The 18,030-nt window shown below is 40.9% G+C and overlaps 1 protein-coding gene across 2 annotated transcripts in view; it reads right to left on the reverse strand.

The window, feature by feature from the left end:
• Positions 1-756: 756 nt before the first annotated feature.
• The window catches only part of LOC117678656 (semaphorin-3D-like), a 43,953-nt gene continuing 26,679 nt past the window's right edge, over positions 757-18,030 (reverse strand). For both annotated transcript variants that reach the window (XM_034439985.3, XM_034439994.3), the window contains 15 exons: positions 17,537-17,599; positions 16,140-16,259; positions 14,150-14,252; positions 13,156-13,284; positions 12,015-12,160; positions 10,713-10,827; positions 10,521-10,590; positions 9,204-9,348; positions 8,498-8,720; positions 6,518-6,606; positions 5,348-5,389; positions 4,663-4,820; positions 3,646-3,710; positions 1,778-1,911; positions 757-1,561 (listed from right to left, as the gene is read on the reverse strand). In XM_034439985.3, coding sequence (XP_034295876.1) covers positions 1,130-1,561; positions 1,778-1,911; positions 3,646-3,710; positions 4,663-4,820; positions 5,348-5,389; positions 6,518-6,606; positions 8,498-8,720; positions 9,204-9,348; positions 10,521-10,590; positions 10,713-10,827; positions 12,015-12,160; positions 13,156-13,284; positions 14,150-14,252; positions 16,140-16,259; positions 17,537-17,599 — 2,034 coding nt within the window. In that variant the 3' untranslated portion in view covers positions 757-1,129. The remainder of the gene's footprint in view (positions 1,562-1,777; positions 1,912-3,645; positions 3,711-4,662; positions 4,821-5,347; positions 5,390-6,517; positions 6,607-8,497; positions 8,721-9,203; positions 9,349-10,520; positions 10,591-10,712; positions 10,828-12,014; positions 12,161-13,155; positions 13,285-14,149; positions 14,253-16,139; positions 16,260-17,536; positions 17,600-18,030) is intronic.

Genomic DNA, 18,030 nt, shown 5'->3' on the forward strand with positions numbered 1-18,030 from the left:
CCAATCCAGAACACTGCACTGAGCTAAATATCTGGTCATCCAATACCTATTTCACTTCGGTTCAATTCGTAATCAGCAACAACATCAGAAGCTGACATTTCATGCCCCATATTCTGCCTGCTCTGCTGAAATCCTGTTGCTGGGTTGGCAGTGGAGGACTTCAACCTACCCAGATGTATGGAATCTGGGACAACCCATATTCATGGCAACCATGGATTTGACCCAAGTCATTGGAAGCCCAAAACATACATGGCTTGCATTCTAGTTTTTATCCTGGGGCGGTTGTGATGTAATCTGGTAGTAGAGGATATAGCATTATCAGATAATTCTCTGATTGTTTTTGCCCACACCCAAACAGGGAAGTAGATTCTATTAGATCAATCTGTCCCAGGAGACTATTGGATCCTATTGGCTTCCAGAAAGAGCTTGAAGTTTTCCCCCCTGAGTATCTGGGTAGGTCATTTAAAGCCTTGGTCACTGCCTGGAATGAGCATGTGATGAGGTCCCCTTGCACCAGATTGCTTCTATGCAGTCTCATGGTACGTTGATCCTGAGGTGTGCTTGGTACTCTGAGAAAGAAGTTGAAATGCCGCAGTGACTCCTGGAACATGTTCATAGTCATACTCAACTTTCTATTTTTGGAGAAGACTTGTTTTATTGGATTTTTCAAGGTTGCCTAATTTAGATTTAGATTAGATGAATTCCATTATACAAGGGGAAAGACCTTGTTCTATTAAAAGCAGATACCACACACTATAATGGTTATTGTTTATTAGAAAAAGAAAATGAAGAGGACTGTACCACATATGTGCTACAAGTGTGTAAAGCCCTCTTGCTCATTTCACACTTGGGAATAATCTTGCCATCAATCAGTCAGTAGGATCCATGACACCACCACATTCCTTGCTATGGTACAGTTTCCTTCGCTACCCAAGAGGAGGAAAAAAGTAACACCTAGCATTTCAGATGAGGGAAGAAGAGGTTGGCTTTCTTGATTTTTGAAGCAGGAGAGGACAGAACATCCCAGTAAATATCTACAAGTGTGCCTGGATAGGATTGAGTAGCTTAAGAGACCAGTAGAATCTAGTTAGAGAGCCCATTTGGATCTCTTGTGTCAAAGAGGTAGAATTCAAACTGGCCCTTCCTCTCTCCGAGAGCCAGGCTGTCGACGTACTCGTCCTTTCTTGCTTTCTGAAGGATGCTGCTGCTGCTGCCATCTTGAGGTCCAGACTTTTTGTCTCAGTCTTTTCCTTTGTTGCAGAGCGTTGCAGAATTCAACTAAATTAGTACCAGGTGGCCAGGAGTAGCCTTTGTAAGGAAGCTGAGGGCCTGACACCGGAGTGACGCTGTGGTGGTTCCCTTTGGTTTCTGCATTCTTGCTAAGCCTAGAGGTTACAGCCTCCATGGCCTGTTGCCCTATGATGCGTAGCTTATAGTAGGTAAGGGTTTGAGAAAAAGAGCTGTCCATTCCTTGGCACTGATAGAGTCCAGCATCCTGTTGGGTCAGCTGATTAATCAACAGCCCTTGCTCTAAGATTGAAAAGCGACCTGTGCTCCCAACCTGCAAGGAAACCAGACAATATTCAATCTGCTTGCCAGCTACAGCCACAGAGAAAGACAGAAGAACCTGCTATTGAGGGGTTTCTGCTTGCATCTAAAGCATCCATCCAGCTTAGCTTCCTTTTGCAGCACATCAAGGCAACTGTGGGTCCCTTTTGCATCCCAGGCTCCAAAGAGACCACCCAACTTCTCCATTAATTTTGCTTTTCCCCAGTACCTCCTCCAGAGCTATTGTGTTGCTGCGCTGTACTAGCCAACGAATCTTGGTTTGGGGAGAAAGTGGATGGCACTCCAGGAATGTTGAGTTGTTTTGTACACCAAATATCACCTTTTCTTCTGCCACGGGGGTGCCTGCAGGGAAACAGCAGGAACAAAAATATTCAACTAGAAGTTTTTAATAAGCAAACAAGTATTTTAACTCACCCAGGACACAACATTTGCTTCGCATTTGCCTCTGTTGGTAGAGTTATCTTGCCATCCCCATAGAGAGCACACCCCTCCCAATTGCATTTGAAATTGTACTGAGCAGGTGATTGGACTAGAAGACCTCCGAGGTCCCTTCCAGCCCTAAGATTCTATGATATTCATGGATTCCTTAAAAAAATGCATGATTTTCCCCCCCTGAATTCTGAAATTCTTTTCTGAAGGATTTCATTTGTTTTCATATTTTGTAACAATAAATGTTTTCCAGAACATATTCCATGTAAAATATTCACAATTTGCTTATCCCTGGGTGGCACAATTTATATGGTATTTTTTGTTGAGCTTATCTGCAATTATATGCAGATACTTTAAAAAGTATGCATGTACCTCCTTGCAGATAAGCTTTTCAGCAGACAAGTCAAACCCATTTTGGGGTGGTAAAATTCTTGGCTTAACTGTGAGCATATATAGTATTTCTATAGCTTTACTATATTTATAAACTGTATTATCTACTAAGTCTATTCTGAATTTAATACATAAAGTACAGTATGTCTGTTTTACAAAAACAACGTAAGGAAAGTAAGAGTGGCAAGTTTATAACAAGTGCTTCGTTGAGTCTTTTTGAACTATGTTTTTTTAACCAGTCAGATGCTCTGCTTTGCATATAACACTAACCCAAAATGTGTTAGTTTACGCATTTCACTGTACTTTTAAAGAATAAATTGTTTGGTTTAACATGATGGGTGTCAGCATTTAAAGCCTTCCAGGTAATATTTAACATTGAGCTTGAATTAATAAATCCTTAAAGAGCAAATTTCTAAACCAAATGCATTTTCCCAATGACTGGACAGACAAGGGCAGATTTTTAGACGTTTTTGCAAGGCAAAGGGTAAAGATGATGGCGGGGACTGTACAATTAAACCTTCCCTTTTCGTGTGTGCACCATCTTGATTTTTGTGAACCTGTCCTGGCAGGTGCCCCTGTCCTTATGATACACCTTGCATCCTACTGACCAAATCAGCATCCTAGGATTCAGCCCTTCATCAGATAAAGTCTGGAGTGTTACAGTATATAGATGGTACTAGGCTCAATATTTGTAAAGAGATTGAGGAGGCAACTCCACTAGAGTGAGAAAGGTATTCAAAGCTGTTGTTACCCATTACATTATTTTCTCAACTCTGCAGACTGAACTGTAATAAGCATTACATGTGTTTTCTTGCTAATGGATTGGTGGACCCATCCCTCCACTGATGTGCAACAGAAACTTACTGGCACGAAATAATTGCAGGTGATATAAAAGGAATATCGGAGGGAATGAGGTTGTGGTTGCTCTCTGCTCCTTTCAAAAGCAGCTGCAGTCATGCAAATAAGCTTCCACATTCACTCAAACTTTCCTCCATTCCCTCAGAACTGCACTCAAAGGCATTCAAGCTGGTGTTCCAGCTGCTGGCTAATTGAGCCACATCCTGGTGTTTTCAAAGATGGGCTTGACAACCAGAGGCAGCCTCACCAGGCCCAGCCTTTGAAGCTTATAAAAACAAATACTAAGAAAGAGTGGGAAGAGGAGCTGTAGCAGGAATCTGCTTCCAAATTTTATCCAGTGCTCTTTGTACATTCTGATTGTGACTTCCTGCTGCTTCCAAGGAGGGCTCCTCAACTCACCTTTTGCAACATCCAGGCACTGATTGATTGGATTGGTCTTCAGCACATTCGGACACTGCGCTCGCCTGCAAAAGAGACAGTTAATGCATGCGCTTAGCCAGTATGCTGAGGTGCCTTTTCAAGGGGGACCGGTGAATTAACAGGCAGTGTGGCCTGTACTATGTGTCAACATAAGGAAATGGCATTGGCTGCTTGACGTCCCCAGTACTTCTTTACCCAACAAGTTGGTCTTCTATTGCTTTGCTCCATTTTGCACCAGATGGTGCATCTCCCCACTTCTGTCAGCAAGATGGAACAAGAAACATTCCTCTCTGACCAATGGGTTGTGAAGCCTGATGATGATTACTACGGAAGACAAATGCCAGTCACACCTTTAGAGAAGAAAAAGTACCTATGGTAGGTGAAAAAAAAGAGTCTGGGACTGATATCCTTAGCAGGAACACTCGGTGTGGATTCTTATGGATCATGTTAGGGAAAGCCAAAATGAGTTTAACTGCATCATTTGTTGGTTACGTGGGCCAAGAAGAATTCTGGATATTATTCTGCAATAATAAATATATCTTCAAATATATTCATTGTTAATTTTTGCTCTACAGTCAATAGACTTTGGGAAGCTTAATCTGTAGAGCACCACACCAAATATTGCCAGGCCCAAATATTCAAGCTTTTTTTTATTATTATTTGGGGAAAGCTTGGGTGATTTAAGCAGCAAAGTGAATATCTTAATCTGCATATCCATGAAAGCCTCTGAACAATTGTGCTGAATCTTCTTACATATGGTGATGACGAAGCAGAATGGCCTAACTTAAAAATACCCATTAGTTTCTGAAAACTAACCCCCCAAAAAATCATGTTTAGAAGTCTGGAAATTTGTACCTGTCTACCCCAACAAAGTTATATCACATTTATGGCCCTTGGAGACCCCCAAAATTAAAAATGCAAGAAAGTGACCCAGTTATAAAGGGGGAAAGGGCCACCTTTGCAAAGCAGGAGGGGCAGGAGAGGGAAGCTGCTCACCTTTTCTTAGTGAGCAGAACAGCCCTGCAGGACTTGCCATCCCAGGTACAGTAAGGATCTCTAGCAAGGCAGCAGTCAGCACACGTTTTGCCATAGAGTTCACAACGATACATGGAGAGCTGCACCAGCCCTTTGGTAGTGCTCACAAGCAGTTCCTGCTACTCAAAAGACAGAGGAGAAATAACTGCCATGCAACTTTTTGTGGCACCCTGTAATCTGCAGCCTTCCTTCCCCACAAATTCTGGACAAAAATGGGGAGGGGGGCAGCAGGAAAGGGAGATAGAGAAGATGCTTTACCTAAGTTTCTTTTCGTAAATATTAAAATGATCTATTAATATTGGCCTTTGAGTAACGAGTCAGGAGCAAGATTCTCCAAAGTAATTTTAGGGTTGGATAAAACAACAACAACAACAACCCCGTGGTATTTCATTGAATGGAGATAAAGTTATGTTTAGTATATATCTCATGCAGATATGGTTACATTGATTACTCTTTGGTGATGTGTATAATCATTTCCCTTTCTGACACGTTAAAAATGGTTACTTAGAAGAACCCTCTGGCAGGATTCTGGAGGCTGCTCTCAATGCTTGGGGTTATGGGAAGATACCCCTGGGGACTCAGCTGTGCCCACCCCCTTTGCCCTGAAGAAAATAGCATGCAATTAGTATAACAAATGCTGCCTTACCCGCTTTAGAGAAAATCGCATGTCTAAGATAGCTGAAGGCACCTACAAGAAATAGAAAACAGCAGCAGTTTGCAATGATACTCTAAATTCCATTTTGTATTGGATGCCCGCATCCCTGCTTCACACATGCTTCACAATCACAAGCAGAGGGTGGCAAAGAGTTAAGATTTTCTAGACTTCTCTGCTGCCATTTAGTGGTTATCTGGATTTTTGTAGGGCTATAACTTAATTTTTTCTTTCTGCAATAGTCTGGGACAACCTGGGTCATTAATTGGGAAACATCCTTCCTGATCTGATGTTGCTTTCACACTCTTGGCCAGCACTGCAACAATGTCCATTTGGGTGGAGCAGCAGATGAGAAAAGTGGCAAACAAAGAGCAGCCTCTATGGGGAAACTGATTATTGCTAGCAACACTCAAGAAAAAACTCCCATCACAGATATCCTGGGTCCAGCTAACAAATATGATATTATTTAATTTCTCCAAACCTAAAGGGAATGAAAAATAGATATAGTCTTCATCATTATTCTTTCACAGAGGTGTTGAGGATTCGTAGAGGATTACATAAGAGGCATTTAAGGGAGGCAAAAACTGATTCTTACTCAGGTCTTGCAGAATGGATCAGTCTATCTAATGTTATAGGGACACTGTTCTACAGGTTGTTGTTTTTTTAAAAAAATGGACGGGAATAAAATTTATAAAATTTTCATACAGTTTGAAAAAAAATTCATAATATTTTTTACAGTATAGTAAATTTTAATTGGTTGTTATTGGCCCTATCCACATTCCGTAGTTCTTGTCCTTAAATTGCCGTTGGTTCTTGGTTTATAACCTGTTACATCCCCTCCCTTTGAGTTTTAGCACCAGAGCCCATAATATGGGGAAAAAATTATATATCAAGAAACAAATAAATGATATTACAGGAAAGATTAGCTGGATTCATGACTTTCATTTTCACTCTCTGTATGTGTGGACATGATACTTGATTGTTGTCATCAATAACATCATGCTTGACTTCTTTATATCTTGTCATGACAAATAATTACTTTGACTCCTGGCTCATGGATTACATTAATTGCACAAATCAATGTACTGTATTACAGGAAATTGGACCTTTGTAGAAAACTCCAGCCCACAAAAGTTTTAAAAGTAACAGAAGTATTTTGGTTACCTTTGAAACCTGGATCTCTTCCAAGCTGATATCCTGAGAGTCTCGGCCTTCTAGGTTGGAGATGCCGACCTTAAGCACTTTGCCTTCATCTGTGAGAAGTCAAACAGAAGAGTATGTGAAGAGGACTATGGGTGGGGGTACCTCCTTGGATTCCTGTTGCATGGAATTATTAAGATCATTACCAGGCAAGGAGATTCAATATGCGAACCGATAGTAAAGATAAGTAGAACCCCCTCCCCCCCCGGATGAAGCCACTCCTTGTGGATTATATGTACAGTTATCCCAAGGAGAGGTCCATTTCTAACATGCAGCATCATTACATGAGATTTTTAAAAATGCCAATTTTAGAACAATTTAGGGGCAAACTGAACATATTTTCATTCATCAAAGCATTTTAATTAGGTGACAGGTTATTTTCCAGAATGTTTTAATAAAAAAAATAGCAACATCATTAATTTTATCTAATATGCCCTCTTATGCTATGTAATTCTACAGGGACCATGAGATAATAAATGTATTTCAGAATGAGGATCATTTTGCTACTCATTTTATACATTTTTCTACTCCTTTCATAGCTTTTCTAGAGAAAAAGTTCTGGGTTCAAGATTGATTGTATCTGGACAAAATCTTTATGTTATTTTCTTTGCTGTGTTTTATGTCTTTGTGAAGTAGTCCTAATATTTTGTTAGGCATAATGCAATGAATTGATGCTTTTGTATTTTTTGGTTGAAAAGGAAATTCTATCATTTTAGCACAGTTTTATGTTTTTAATATATTTTAAAGTGGCAGCTATTAATTGCTTACAATGAATTTGATGTTTTAGAGGCTCTGTGAATACTTCAATAGTTTGGCTCAAAGGGGTACCATTTAATTCCAATTACTTAACAAGGGAATTGTAACCAGGCCTCTGATGCAATTAAATAGAATTGTGCATAAACAATCCCAACTGATACCCTGGGCCAAGATAGATATATGCTAAACTTGTCAGTAAAGGAGAAGGAAAAGCAGCAATCACAGCAGAACTGTATTGTTTTTCTGAAGCAATGATGGCAGGATGGAAGACATTGTGCTCATCCTGGAATCCTTCTACAATCTTTTGGAAGGAAAAGGAGTGGGAAAAAGATAATTCCAGAGAAAAAAAGTGAAATAAAATAAAAATCAGGCAACTTTTTTAATTTTAATTTTTTTAATTAGTGGACCTGGGCAGGACCCAGAGACAGGAAAATAGAAAAGAAAGAAGTGAGAAAATGACAAAATATAAACACTTAAAAATAGTAGAATGACTGTGGCCCAAAAAAAAAGGGGGAACATAGTACCAGCAAAAATAGGTGTGTGCAATCCCAAAACATTTGGAGCACCATTTCAATACCATTGGTATTGACAAAATCGCCATCAGTCAATTGCAGAAGGCAGCATTATTTAGAATAGCTTACATCATGCAACAATACCTTTAACATCATCAGACAACAACTGCCTATGCCAAATTTTTATGCATAGGGGTTCGATAGATGCATACAAATGTCAAATCCAGTCTAAACATCTGGCTGACTGTGTGACCAACCACAATAATGGCAATGCCAGTGTTCATATTGGGAAGATAATCAATGATGATGATGATGATGATTTTCCTTCCATTGTACAAATGTAAAGGGGGGGGGAGTTGCTTCCACCATTAGTCTCCCTCAAATTATCATCAACCAATTTTTGCCCAATTTAGATAATGCCCCTGCATCTCAACACATAGGCTCAGATTCTACTCACCTTTATTTTAAAGTCTCAAGCAATATTTGCTGTTGAAAGTGAACAATCCTAGAAAAACCATAGTATTGCTGTATCACATGAAATCATTTTGAACAGGGAAAATTGTACACTTAATGTTACCGTCTAGCTCTTTCTTCACTTTCCTGTCGAATAAATCAAACATCATTTCAAACCGTGACTTACAGTAAGATCAGAACATCTTTGCTTGAACTCCTCTACCTGTTCCAAGGAAGAGAACATCAACATGTCCAGCCTCTGTCTCCACTCTGTCCACCAACAGATGCAGGATATTGAAAGGCACATTGACTCTAATCAGAACAGGCTTCCTGTGGAGTGGATAGATGGGGTCCCACATCAGATGATGAGTACGCATGAAGCTAATCACTTCATCGGGGAAGTCTTTGGTTGACTGCAGGAATGGGTCATATGTTTCACTGGGACACTGACAGGAAGAAAGGACATTGAAGAAGGAATGATGCAAAAGTATTAACAGTCAACTCCACAAAACATAGTCTTGTGATTTAAGGTAGTTAGATATATTAATATCTAATACTAATATCAGGCAAATTTTCATAAATTGTCATCTATGACAGCATATGGCACAGTGATTTTCCTAGGATGTGACAATCTTCTGCATTTTCTGAAACCTCCCTATTTATAGATTGGTGGCATTTCCTGGGACAAACTGCTTCAGGACCATTTGTGGAACTCACGAGTGGATCCAGGACCCAGATTAGCCATCTCAGAAATGAATCATGCAGGGAAAAGTGGCCTTGAAGATCCCTTGTTGCCCAGGTAGAAATAAACAACTCCCAGAAATAACATACAATAGTTTAACTCTGAGCGGCAGTAAATATTTTCCCTAGTCAGTCTTTATATGAACAAGTTAGAGAAAAAGTGACTAAGGAAAGTTTTATGTACATACTGTTCCAGGACGAGGGTAAGGGATCCGTCCTTTATATTCAGCCCACTGATAATCGAAGCCTTCCTTGTGTGCAAAAGGTCCATTGAAGGCAGCTCGAATGGCTGCCAGGGAATAAACACACACTGCAGAACCACTAAAAATGCCACTGGGAAAGAAAAGAATAATGTAGAGAGATCAAGAGTATCGATACATAAATCAGTCCAAGAGATATTTCTTTGTACAATTCTGGCAAATCATGCCTTTGAAAGATTTCTGCCTTAGAAAAGACTTTCTAACTCATTTAAAGGTCATGAAATTGGAAGATAAATGCCTGAGGTGGCCTTAGAGAAGATGATCTTCAGAAAGTAATTTTATTTCAAAAGCATTCTCACTGCTCTCTCATCTTTAACAGAGGGTCTTTGCTCTCATCAATTTTCTTCCAGATCATTCCTTAACTCAGTTAAAGCTGAAGATTATGGGAGCTGAGATTCAACACACGGGGATCACTGCCTTAGTTCTTCCCAGCAGTTGAAAACTGCATGAAATCCTCTGCTCAGCTTCATCCCACCAGGTAGGATATGGTGACAGGTACCATTTCAGCAGGAACTTGAAAGAGCTACAGCTGAATCCTGTTTCAGTGTATCAGTTCAAAGCAGTGGTGAAATGTAAAATTTCTTACTACCGGTTCTGTGGGCATGGCTTGGTGGGGAGGGGTAATGTGACTGGGTGGGCGAAGAGGTTGTTAAAAATGCTTTTAAAAGCCTCTGACAATCCCAGATGAGTTGCCTGATCGGCAGAGGCTTTTTTTTTTTAAAGCCTTTGACAATCCCAGATGAGTTGCCTGATCGGCAGAGGCTTTTTTTTCTTTTAAAAGCCTCTGACGATCCCAGCTGAGCTGCGCATTCAACATAGGCTTTTTTTTTACTTTTAAAAGCATTTTTTCAGCTGAAGAGGTGGTAGAAAAAATGCTTTTAAAAATAAAAAAAAGCCTCTGATGATTGCGCGGCTCAGCTGGGCATGGGAGGGGCAGGGATTTTTGCTACCGGTTCTCCGAACCACCCGCTGCCATCGCTACCGGATCGGGCGATCTGGTCCAAACCAGGAGCATTTCACCCCTGGTTCAAAGCCATTAAGATGGATTGATGTGCATGCCTTCTATAACTGAAATAACAGAATAACAGAGTTGGAAGGGACCTTGGAAATCTTCTAGTCCAACCCCCTGCTAAAGCAGGAAACCTTATACTATTAGTATAATAAGCACTATTCTTATTCCTGATGATCCATGGGCAAAAGCAATTCTTTTCTTTTGTCATATTCATTGTAAATGTTTTCCCTTACCTGGAAACTGTGAAAAGGCCATAAACCAGAGGGTTCTGTATGTTACGGGTTTGAAGGAGGAAGACATCTTCTGGAATACAGCAGGACACACCCAATTTAGGGAAGAGCTTTGAATAATCTCCCCCCCCCCCGCCTCTGCAATCACAGGCTCTATTCTAGAAATGGCAGCTCTTAACATGCAAGTAGCCTTACCCAGTTGATCAAAATGTGTTTCGGTGCCCTGGAGACCTGGGATAGAGCAGATCAGCCGTGCTTTAAGAAAAGTGGTCCAGCGATTGATAAGGCTACGCTTCCCACCAATATCATTCTGCCAAATAGAAGAAGAGGAATAGGTCAAGCATAATTTTCAAGTCCATCCACAACTGCTCTCCGGTACTCTTAAGTGATTGCTTCGAATGCATCCATTGCATCATGTTTACAGTCCCACGTGGGCTTTCTTTAAAACCCAAGGTGGTGAATGCTGTCCAAACATTAATAAAGAGGCAGATACTTAGAGCTACTGTACTTTTACTGTTTTTCCTAGAGAAATGGTGCAGAGTTAAATTAAAGGAATTTGAACATCTTTCCAATGCTTGTTTTTGTGTTCTTAAATATGCACCATTCACCTCTGCCTCTCTATTAATGATTGGACAGCATTCACCTTCTTGTGTTTTAAGAAAGTCCACTTGGGTCTGTATACATTCATCTTGAGTCGTATGGATAGATACATCCTCTGCTGATATCCCTTAAATTATGTGAGCTTCTGGCAGATACTTGTATGTTGAACACAGATATTTGCAAGAAAGAAGCCACAAGAATCACGAGCTTGCTCATGTAAGCATTTGACTTACAGGGAAACCAAGAGACATGCAAGTGTATGCAAAAAAGCTTTTTCCTGACTGACAATCACACTCAACTGCCCTCTAAAGGCAGTCATCATTTGAGTGATGTCATGACTTATGCACTCTAGATTTCAGAATGCCTGAACAATCTCAGACACCCTGTCAACATGTAGCTATTTTGAATTAGAGTACTAATTCTGCATTATGAAAGACCTCTGCTCTGGCAAAATGCCCAGCTGTGTTTCAGAAAGCTGGAGAAAAATTCAGACTGGATGCCTCCAATGCAGGAAATAGTCATATTTTAGCTCTGATCTAACATTGTCTGCTGGTGGCTGACATCCAGCTTCCAGAAGCAGTACTGTGTACCATAGTATCTACAGAGATGCTTAATTTAATCTATAGTGCTAAATACGTTTTCCTAGGGGATAAATGCCATTGTTCAGAAAGAGCTTGCTTCCCAGGAAATATTCAGATAGCACATCAGTTAAATAGAGCTGAAGAGCTGCCTTCTAAGCCAGAGGTCTCTAACCTTGGCAACTTTAAGCCTGGCGGACTTCAACTCCCAGAATTCAAAGCTGGCTGGGGAATTCTGGTAGTTGAAGTCCTCCAGGCTTAAAGTTGCCAAGGTTGGAGATCCCTGCTCTAAGCTACACAAGAAGCACTCATTGCTCACCTTGCAGACACGGGCCACACGAGCATGGATACGCCTTTTTTCCCACTGTCCAGCTTCCACTGCAGTTTCCCGGAAAAAGATGTAGACTTTATCATCCTCGTGGCTGTAAGTATCAGGAATGGCATGGGCCTCAATAAACACTGGCTCTGCAAGGAAGGATAGTCAGATCTAAACTGCCTGTGTCTTCTATTGAAAGAATGCATAGTGCAATAGATTTCTGGCTGCAATTCCAAGTGCCAATTTTGATTGATAAAACCCTAAATAGCTTGGTGCCAAAGTGCCAATGGGATCACTGCTCTGTTATAAACTGAGTTGTTCCAGCTGAGTTGATTTTCTCTGGAGAAGCCATTGGTAGTGTCCCATTTTTATGATGCCAGAAAATATTTTTCATCCAGGGCATTTAAAAAGATTATAGAATAATAGCCCTCTGTAATTCCCAATGCTAGAATGATCTCCTTAGTGATAGCCTTCCAGAAAATAGTGAGAATCAAATTTTTCTGTAGGAGATCGGAGGACTGATCGTTTCACTATTCGTATTCTTGTATAACTGTAATTATAAATAAACACTATTAGTATTCTTGTATAATTGTAGAGCAATGTGGTGGCTCAGTGGCTAAGATGCTTAACTTGTTGATCGAAAGATCGGCAGTTCAGCGGTTTGAATCCCTAGCGCTGCGTAACTGGGTGAGCTCCCATTACTTGTCCCAGCTTCTGCCAACCTAGCAGTTCAAAAGCACATAAAAATGCAAGTAGAAAAATAAGGACCACATTTGCTGGGAAGGTAACATCGTTCCGTGCACCTTTGGCGTTTAGTCATGCCGGCCACATGACCACGGAGACGTCTTTGGACAGCGCTGGCTCTTCGGCTTTGAAACAGAGATGAGTACCGTCCCCTAGAATTGGGAACGACTAGCACGTATGTGTGAGGGGAACCTTTACCTTTACTTTATAATTGTAATGGTTATTTATATATTTTCTAGGTTTTTTTCTTTCTTTCTCTATTTTATTCTTGATGTTTATGTTTTTATGACGGCTATGCAAACTGCCAGGAGTCCATAAGAATAGTTGGGGGTATGCATGTTCACTAAATAACAGTGTTTTAAAATTAGAGTTTTCTAAAAATGTAACTTCCCTTACATACCATTTAACCAATCGTCTTGGTTCTGCTCCGTCCTGATGTAGTTTTGTTCAGGCCTGTCAAGATGAGTTCGGAAGAAAGCAGCATTGCTTCCCATGAAGTCAGTGGAAGTGCCTGAATAAAGTTCCCCATCTAGGAAACCCAGGAGAGAAATCCATGGATAAAAACCTTGCATCTTCCTTCTCTTGTATACTTTCTTTTATATATGTGCATTTATTGGTATCATTCATAAATCATTAGATTGATGTATGGTGTATGCTTATGAATAGACTATGTTTTCTGTACAGTGGTACCAGTACTCATCATTAATTGGTTCTGGGAGGCACGATGAGTACCAAACAAAATTTTCCCATAAGAAATAATATAGTGAGTCACAAGGCAATCGACGCTGACAAGTTCTAGCTTGTGTGTTGAGTACCAAACAAATGATGAGTACCGGGACTAAATTTTCACATCAAAATGTGTTGACTACCAAATTCAATGAGTTTCAAAGCAGTTGAGTACCAAGGTACCACTGTATATACATATGCATATCTGCCTTGCATGCACACCACACAAAAGGGTATCCCTCATAATTCCATTCTGTACATTTTGAGTGAGGAATGTAAAGTCAGCTAGCATACAGCTGGTGCCTTTCTCCTGGCTTTCAACAGATGAAGTGTTTCCTGAGATAAGACGCAGTATCATGGGAAAAATACAACAGAAATCTCTACTGAATGGATGCCTAAAATATATATACATTGTCCAAGCTATCTTTAATAACTGTCCCAATCTGATGATCCTTGGGTGGATAGAACCACATGTCCTGTATTTCTCAATCAACAAAGTCAATAGCAATGCTGTTTTAGGAGTGTCGATCCAACATATCTAGACATTAATAAGTTAGGGAAAGCTATTTCATGGCTATATAGACACATGCAGAGATGCTGTGTGAGCTCTTCCTATGACTACATTGTCTAGGTTTCTGTTTCAGCTTTCAGTTCATAGGTGCTCTTACCTATTAGCTGTCCTGCAAAATGCTCATGGGGGCTATACGGACATTTGCCTCTCCCAGATTCAGTGGAGTGGGTCATCAGATGCATAGCTAATATTCCTGATTCCTGCAGTAAGAAAGCACTTCAGTTTGGTTTAAAGAGTACGAAAAGCATTAAGGAATTGGAGGCCCACAAAAGAAAAGGCTCAGTAGTCTAAAAGGGGCACCTTCAGACTTTCTGAACAGGAGACAGGAAGGTGATATCCCATAATTGTACCCATCTTTTTCTCACAGTGAAGCATCCTTGTTCTTTGAACATAGAAAGGATTAAGTTTTAGGAGTTTGAATGATAAATCATCCAGGCCTCTAATATGGGGCTTTTGATTTACTGATTTTTTTCATCCTGCTCCATTAGTATGCGTTAATGTGACAGCTGGCATTTACTTATTCTTATCTATTCTACTCAAATTAATTTTTTAAAAAATAAATCAGGATTTAATTATGCTCTGTCATGTAGAGAATAGGGAATATGAGTGTTAAGAAATATATGCTTTCCATTATTTTTCTTTTAATTTATTTATTTGTTAAATTTATTTGCCACCTATCTCACTATGGGGCTACTCTAGGTGACTTACAACAATAAAAAGGAATAATTTTTTATTTTAAAAACTTTTATTATACTAATGCTAAAAGTGACCCTTAAAATAGGATGGAGTCTGATGGACATCTACGGAGCCAACCCAGGCAAGAAGATTGCAGGACTGTATTCAGTGAGGGAAAAGGAGAGAGGGAAGAATCAATGCCGGGGAGATTGATTACCGGTTTTGTCTGTAAATGTTAGAGTTTCTTCACTGGGCTGAAAAGGGGGCATGGACAGATGCTCAGGTCATTTTCTGAGCCAGGTTTGACAAGCAGGTAGTAGGGGCTCTTCTAATTTTGAGGGAAAAGACTGGGCCTGGTGGGTGGGTAACATTTTACCTCTGGTTTACTTACATACATACATAAATGCACAAAGATTAAAACAACAGTTGCATACAATAACCTATTCTATTTATTTTATTTTTATTTTATTTCCAATTTCTATACCGCCCTTCTCCCTGGGGACTCAGGGCGGTGTACAGCCAGAATTAAAAACATGCAATACAAATATTAAAAAACAATTAAAATATATATAAATTTGGCCCAACAGTTAAAATCACTACCAATTAAAACATTTAAAAAATTTCTTCTTAAGCCAGCCCGGCTTGCTGGAAAAAATGAGTTTTAAGGGCACGGCGGAAGGCACTGAGGTCTTGGATTCTCCTTATCTCTGGGGGCAACTGATTCCACAGGGTAGGTGCCCCCACAGAGAAGGACCTCCCCCTGGGGGTCACCAGCCTGCACTGTTTGGCTGATGGCACCCCGAGGAGGCCCTCTCTGTGGGAGCGCACGGGTCGATGGGAGGTCGTCGGTAGCAGCAGGCGGTCTCGAAGATAGCTAGGCCCTATGCCATGGAGCGCTTTAAAGGTGATGACCAACACCTTGAAGCACACCCGGAAGACCACCGGGAGCCAGTGTAGCTCACGCAGGAGCGGTGTTACATGGGAGCGCCATGCTGCTCCCGTCACTACCCGCGCTGCTGCGTTCTGGACCAGTTGGAGCCTCCCGGTGCTCTTCAAGGGGAGCCCCATGTAGAGAGCGTTGCAGTAGTCAAGGCGAGAGGTGACGAGGGCATGAGTGACTGTGCACAGGGAATCCCGATCAAGAAAGGGCCGCAACTGGCGAATCAGGCGAACCTGACAAAAGGTCCCCCTGGTTACAGCCGTCAGATGTTCCTCCAAGGACAGCTGCATATCCAGGAGGACTCCCAGATTGCGAGCCCTCTCTGTGGGGGCCAAAGATGCCCAAGGTTGAGAGCAAGAGAGAAAATAGATGGGCGGATAGTACAACTATAGTAGGGCATTTAGAATTTATTGCCAAAAGCCTTTGCTTCATGCTAGTTGTTTATAATACTAGCCTGGTGGGTGAAACTCACCTTTGCTTCAGCTTTGAGTTGGATGAAGGCACACACAGGTTGATAGGAGCCAGTTCCACAGGCAAACACATGAGTATGGTTGAAACGCTGCAGAAAGCGAATGAAATTGGCACATTCTGTCTGGAAAGGACAGAAAGATGGGTAAGTTATGCTTAAACAAATTATTGTTTGCCTGAACACACTTTCCATGGAGGAAAAAAAAATCCATATCTTTGGTTGTCATCAACCTAACACATATCACCTGATTAGGTTTATTTGCTAAGAGAACAGCATCTCCCAGCAAATGGGATGTACCTTTAGTTTGGCATCCCATTTATCTCCCAGATCTGCTCCAGAGGATTGAGACATTGCCTAGAGCAATTTTAGAGTGCAGTCAAAGGTAAAAAAGGCAAATGCCATTTGAGCGGAAGATTATTTGCCTAACATTACATATATCTAATCAGTCTACAGTAGTGTTTCTCAACCTTGGCAACTTTAAGCTGCATGGAGTTCAACTTCCAGAATTCCCCAGCCAGCATCCATACAGTTTAAAGTTGCCAAGGTTGAGAAACACTGGTTTACAGCATGTCCATTTGAATTGTTCGCACTTCAGCACTTCAGATGCTGCCCAGATAATCCATCAACTCTTCCATGCCCAGAGGGAAGGCCCTTTGTGTTAACTGCCTGACATTCTTCATTTGTACCATGTAGCTGGAAAGCACAGGATGGATCTTACTAATGTTACACTGAAGGCCATAACAATGACCCCAGTGAAGTTACATAGAGCTTAAACTCATTACATTCCTTATCCAATTGAGTTCCATTGTTTCAGCCACTGACTAAACCATGAGTCTGCAACCTTAAACACTCAAAGAGTTACTTGGACCCATTTCCCACAGAAAAGAAAACACCGGGAGCCACAAAACCCTTCCTGTGCCTGACTATTTCTTGAGCGGCCACAAAACTAGCATATGTAGTTGAATTAAATGTTCTGTTTTCTTCTGAAACTTTTATTTTCTTGGATTTATCCATTGTTGGCCTACCAGGGGCTGAAAAGCTCAATAAATCGTGTGCCAGCGGGTGTCGAACATTGGCAGTTGTGATGCATATTTTGAGTGACGGAGCTGCAGCAGAGGGGTGAAAGAGCCACATGTGGCTCCAGAGTCCCCTGGACTAAACTGTGTGGCAAGGCAGATGACATTGGGTGGATACAAAAAGAGGATGAACAGATGTCTATCACACTAATCCTAAGGAATAATTAAAGGAAAAAATGTGCTACTGAAAATTGGCCTTTTGCAACTGAATATGCAGCAGTTCTTCACAGATTGCAAAAGTGGATTTGGAGGACCATATATAGGCCCCAAGACTTCAGCTTGCCAATTGATAGCTCAAATTATGGGCCTGAAAACCTTATTTACCTCAGGATTCTTTCCAGCCAACCTGCAATGCTTCACCTGTTCCTTAGGAGCTGGCCAGAAAATCTGGAAATAAAAACAAAAGGAAGATAATAAATATCTGTTTATTAAACAAATCAATAAATAAATCCTCCAAATGCAAATAATACTATCTGAGGTGTTTTGTTCCAGTGCAAAGAGCTTCAGAAGAGGAATGTTTCTTCAGGATTCCATCTGATGAGAAAAGGGCTGAATCTCTACTCCCTGAACATTATGAGCCCTTCCCTCTGTATGTGAAACATGAAGAACCATTTAGAGCCACATCTAGTGGGACAGTACAAATGCTTAGAAATGGGTGCTCTACAACATGGGTCTCCAACCTTGGCAACTTTAAGACTTGTGGACTTCAACTCCCAGAGTTCCTCAGCCAGCAAAGCTCTGGGAGTTGAAGTCCACAAGTCTTAAAGTTGCCAAGGTTGGAGACCCCTGCTCTACAGCATATGAAAGCACCTACCAAG

The sequence above is a fragment of the Pantherophis guttatus genome, chromosome 2 (assembly GCF_059756535.1).
Source record: "Pantherophis guttatus breed Tessera chromosome 2, ASM5975653v1, whole genome shotgun sequence".
In the NCBI taxonomy this organism is placed as follows: Eukaryota; Metazoa; Chordata; class Lepidosauria; order Squamata; family Colubridae; genus Pantherophis; species Pantherophis guttatus.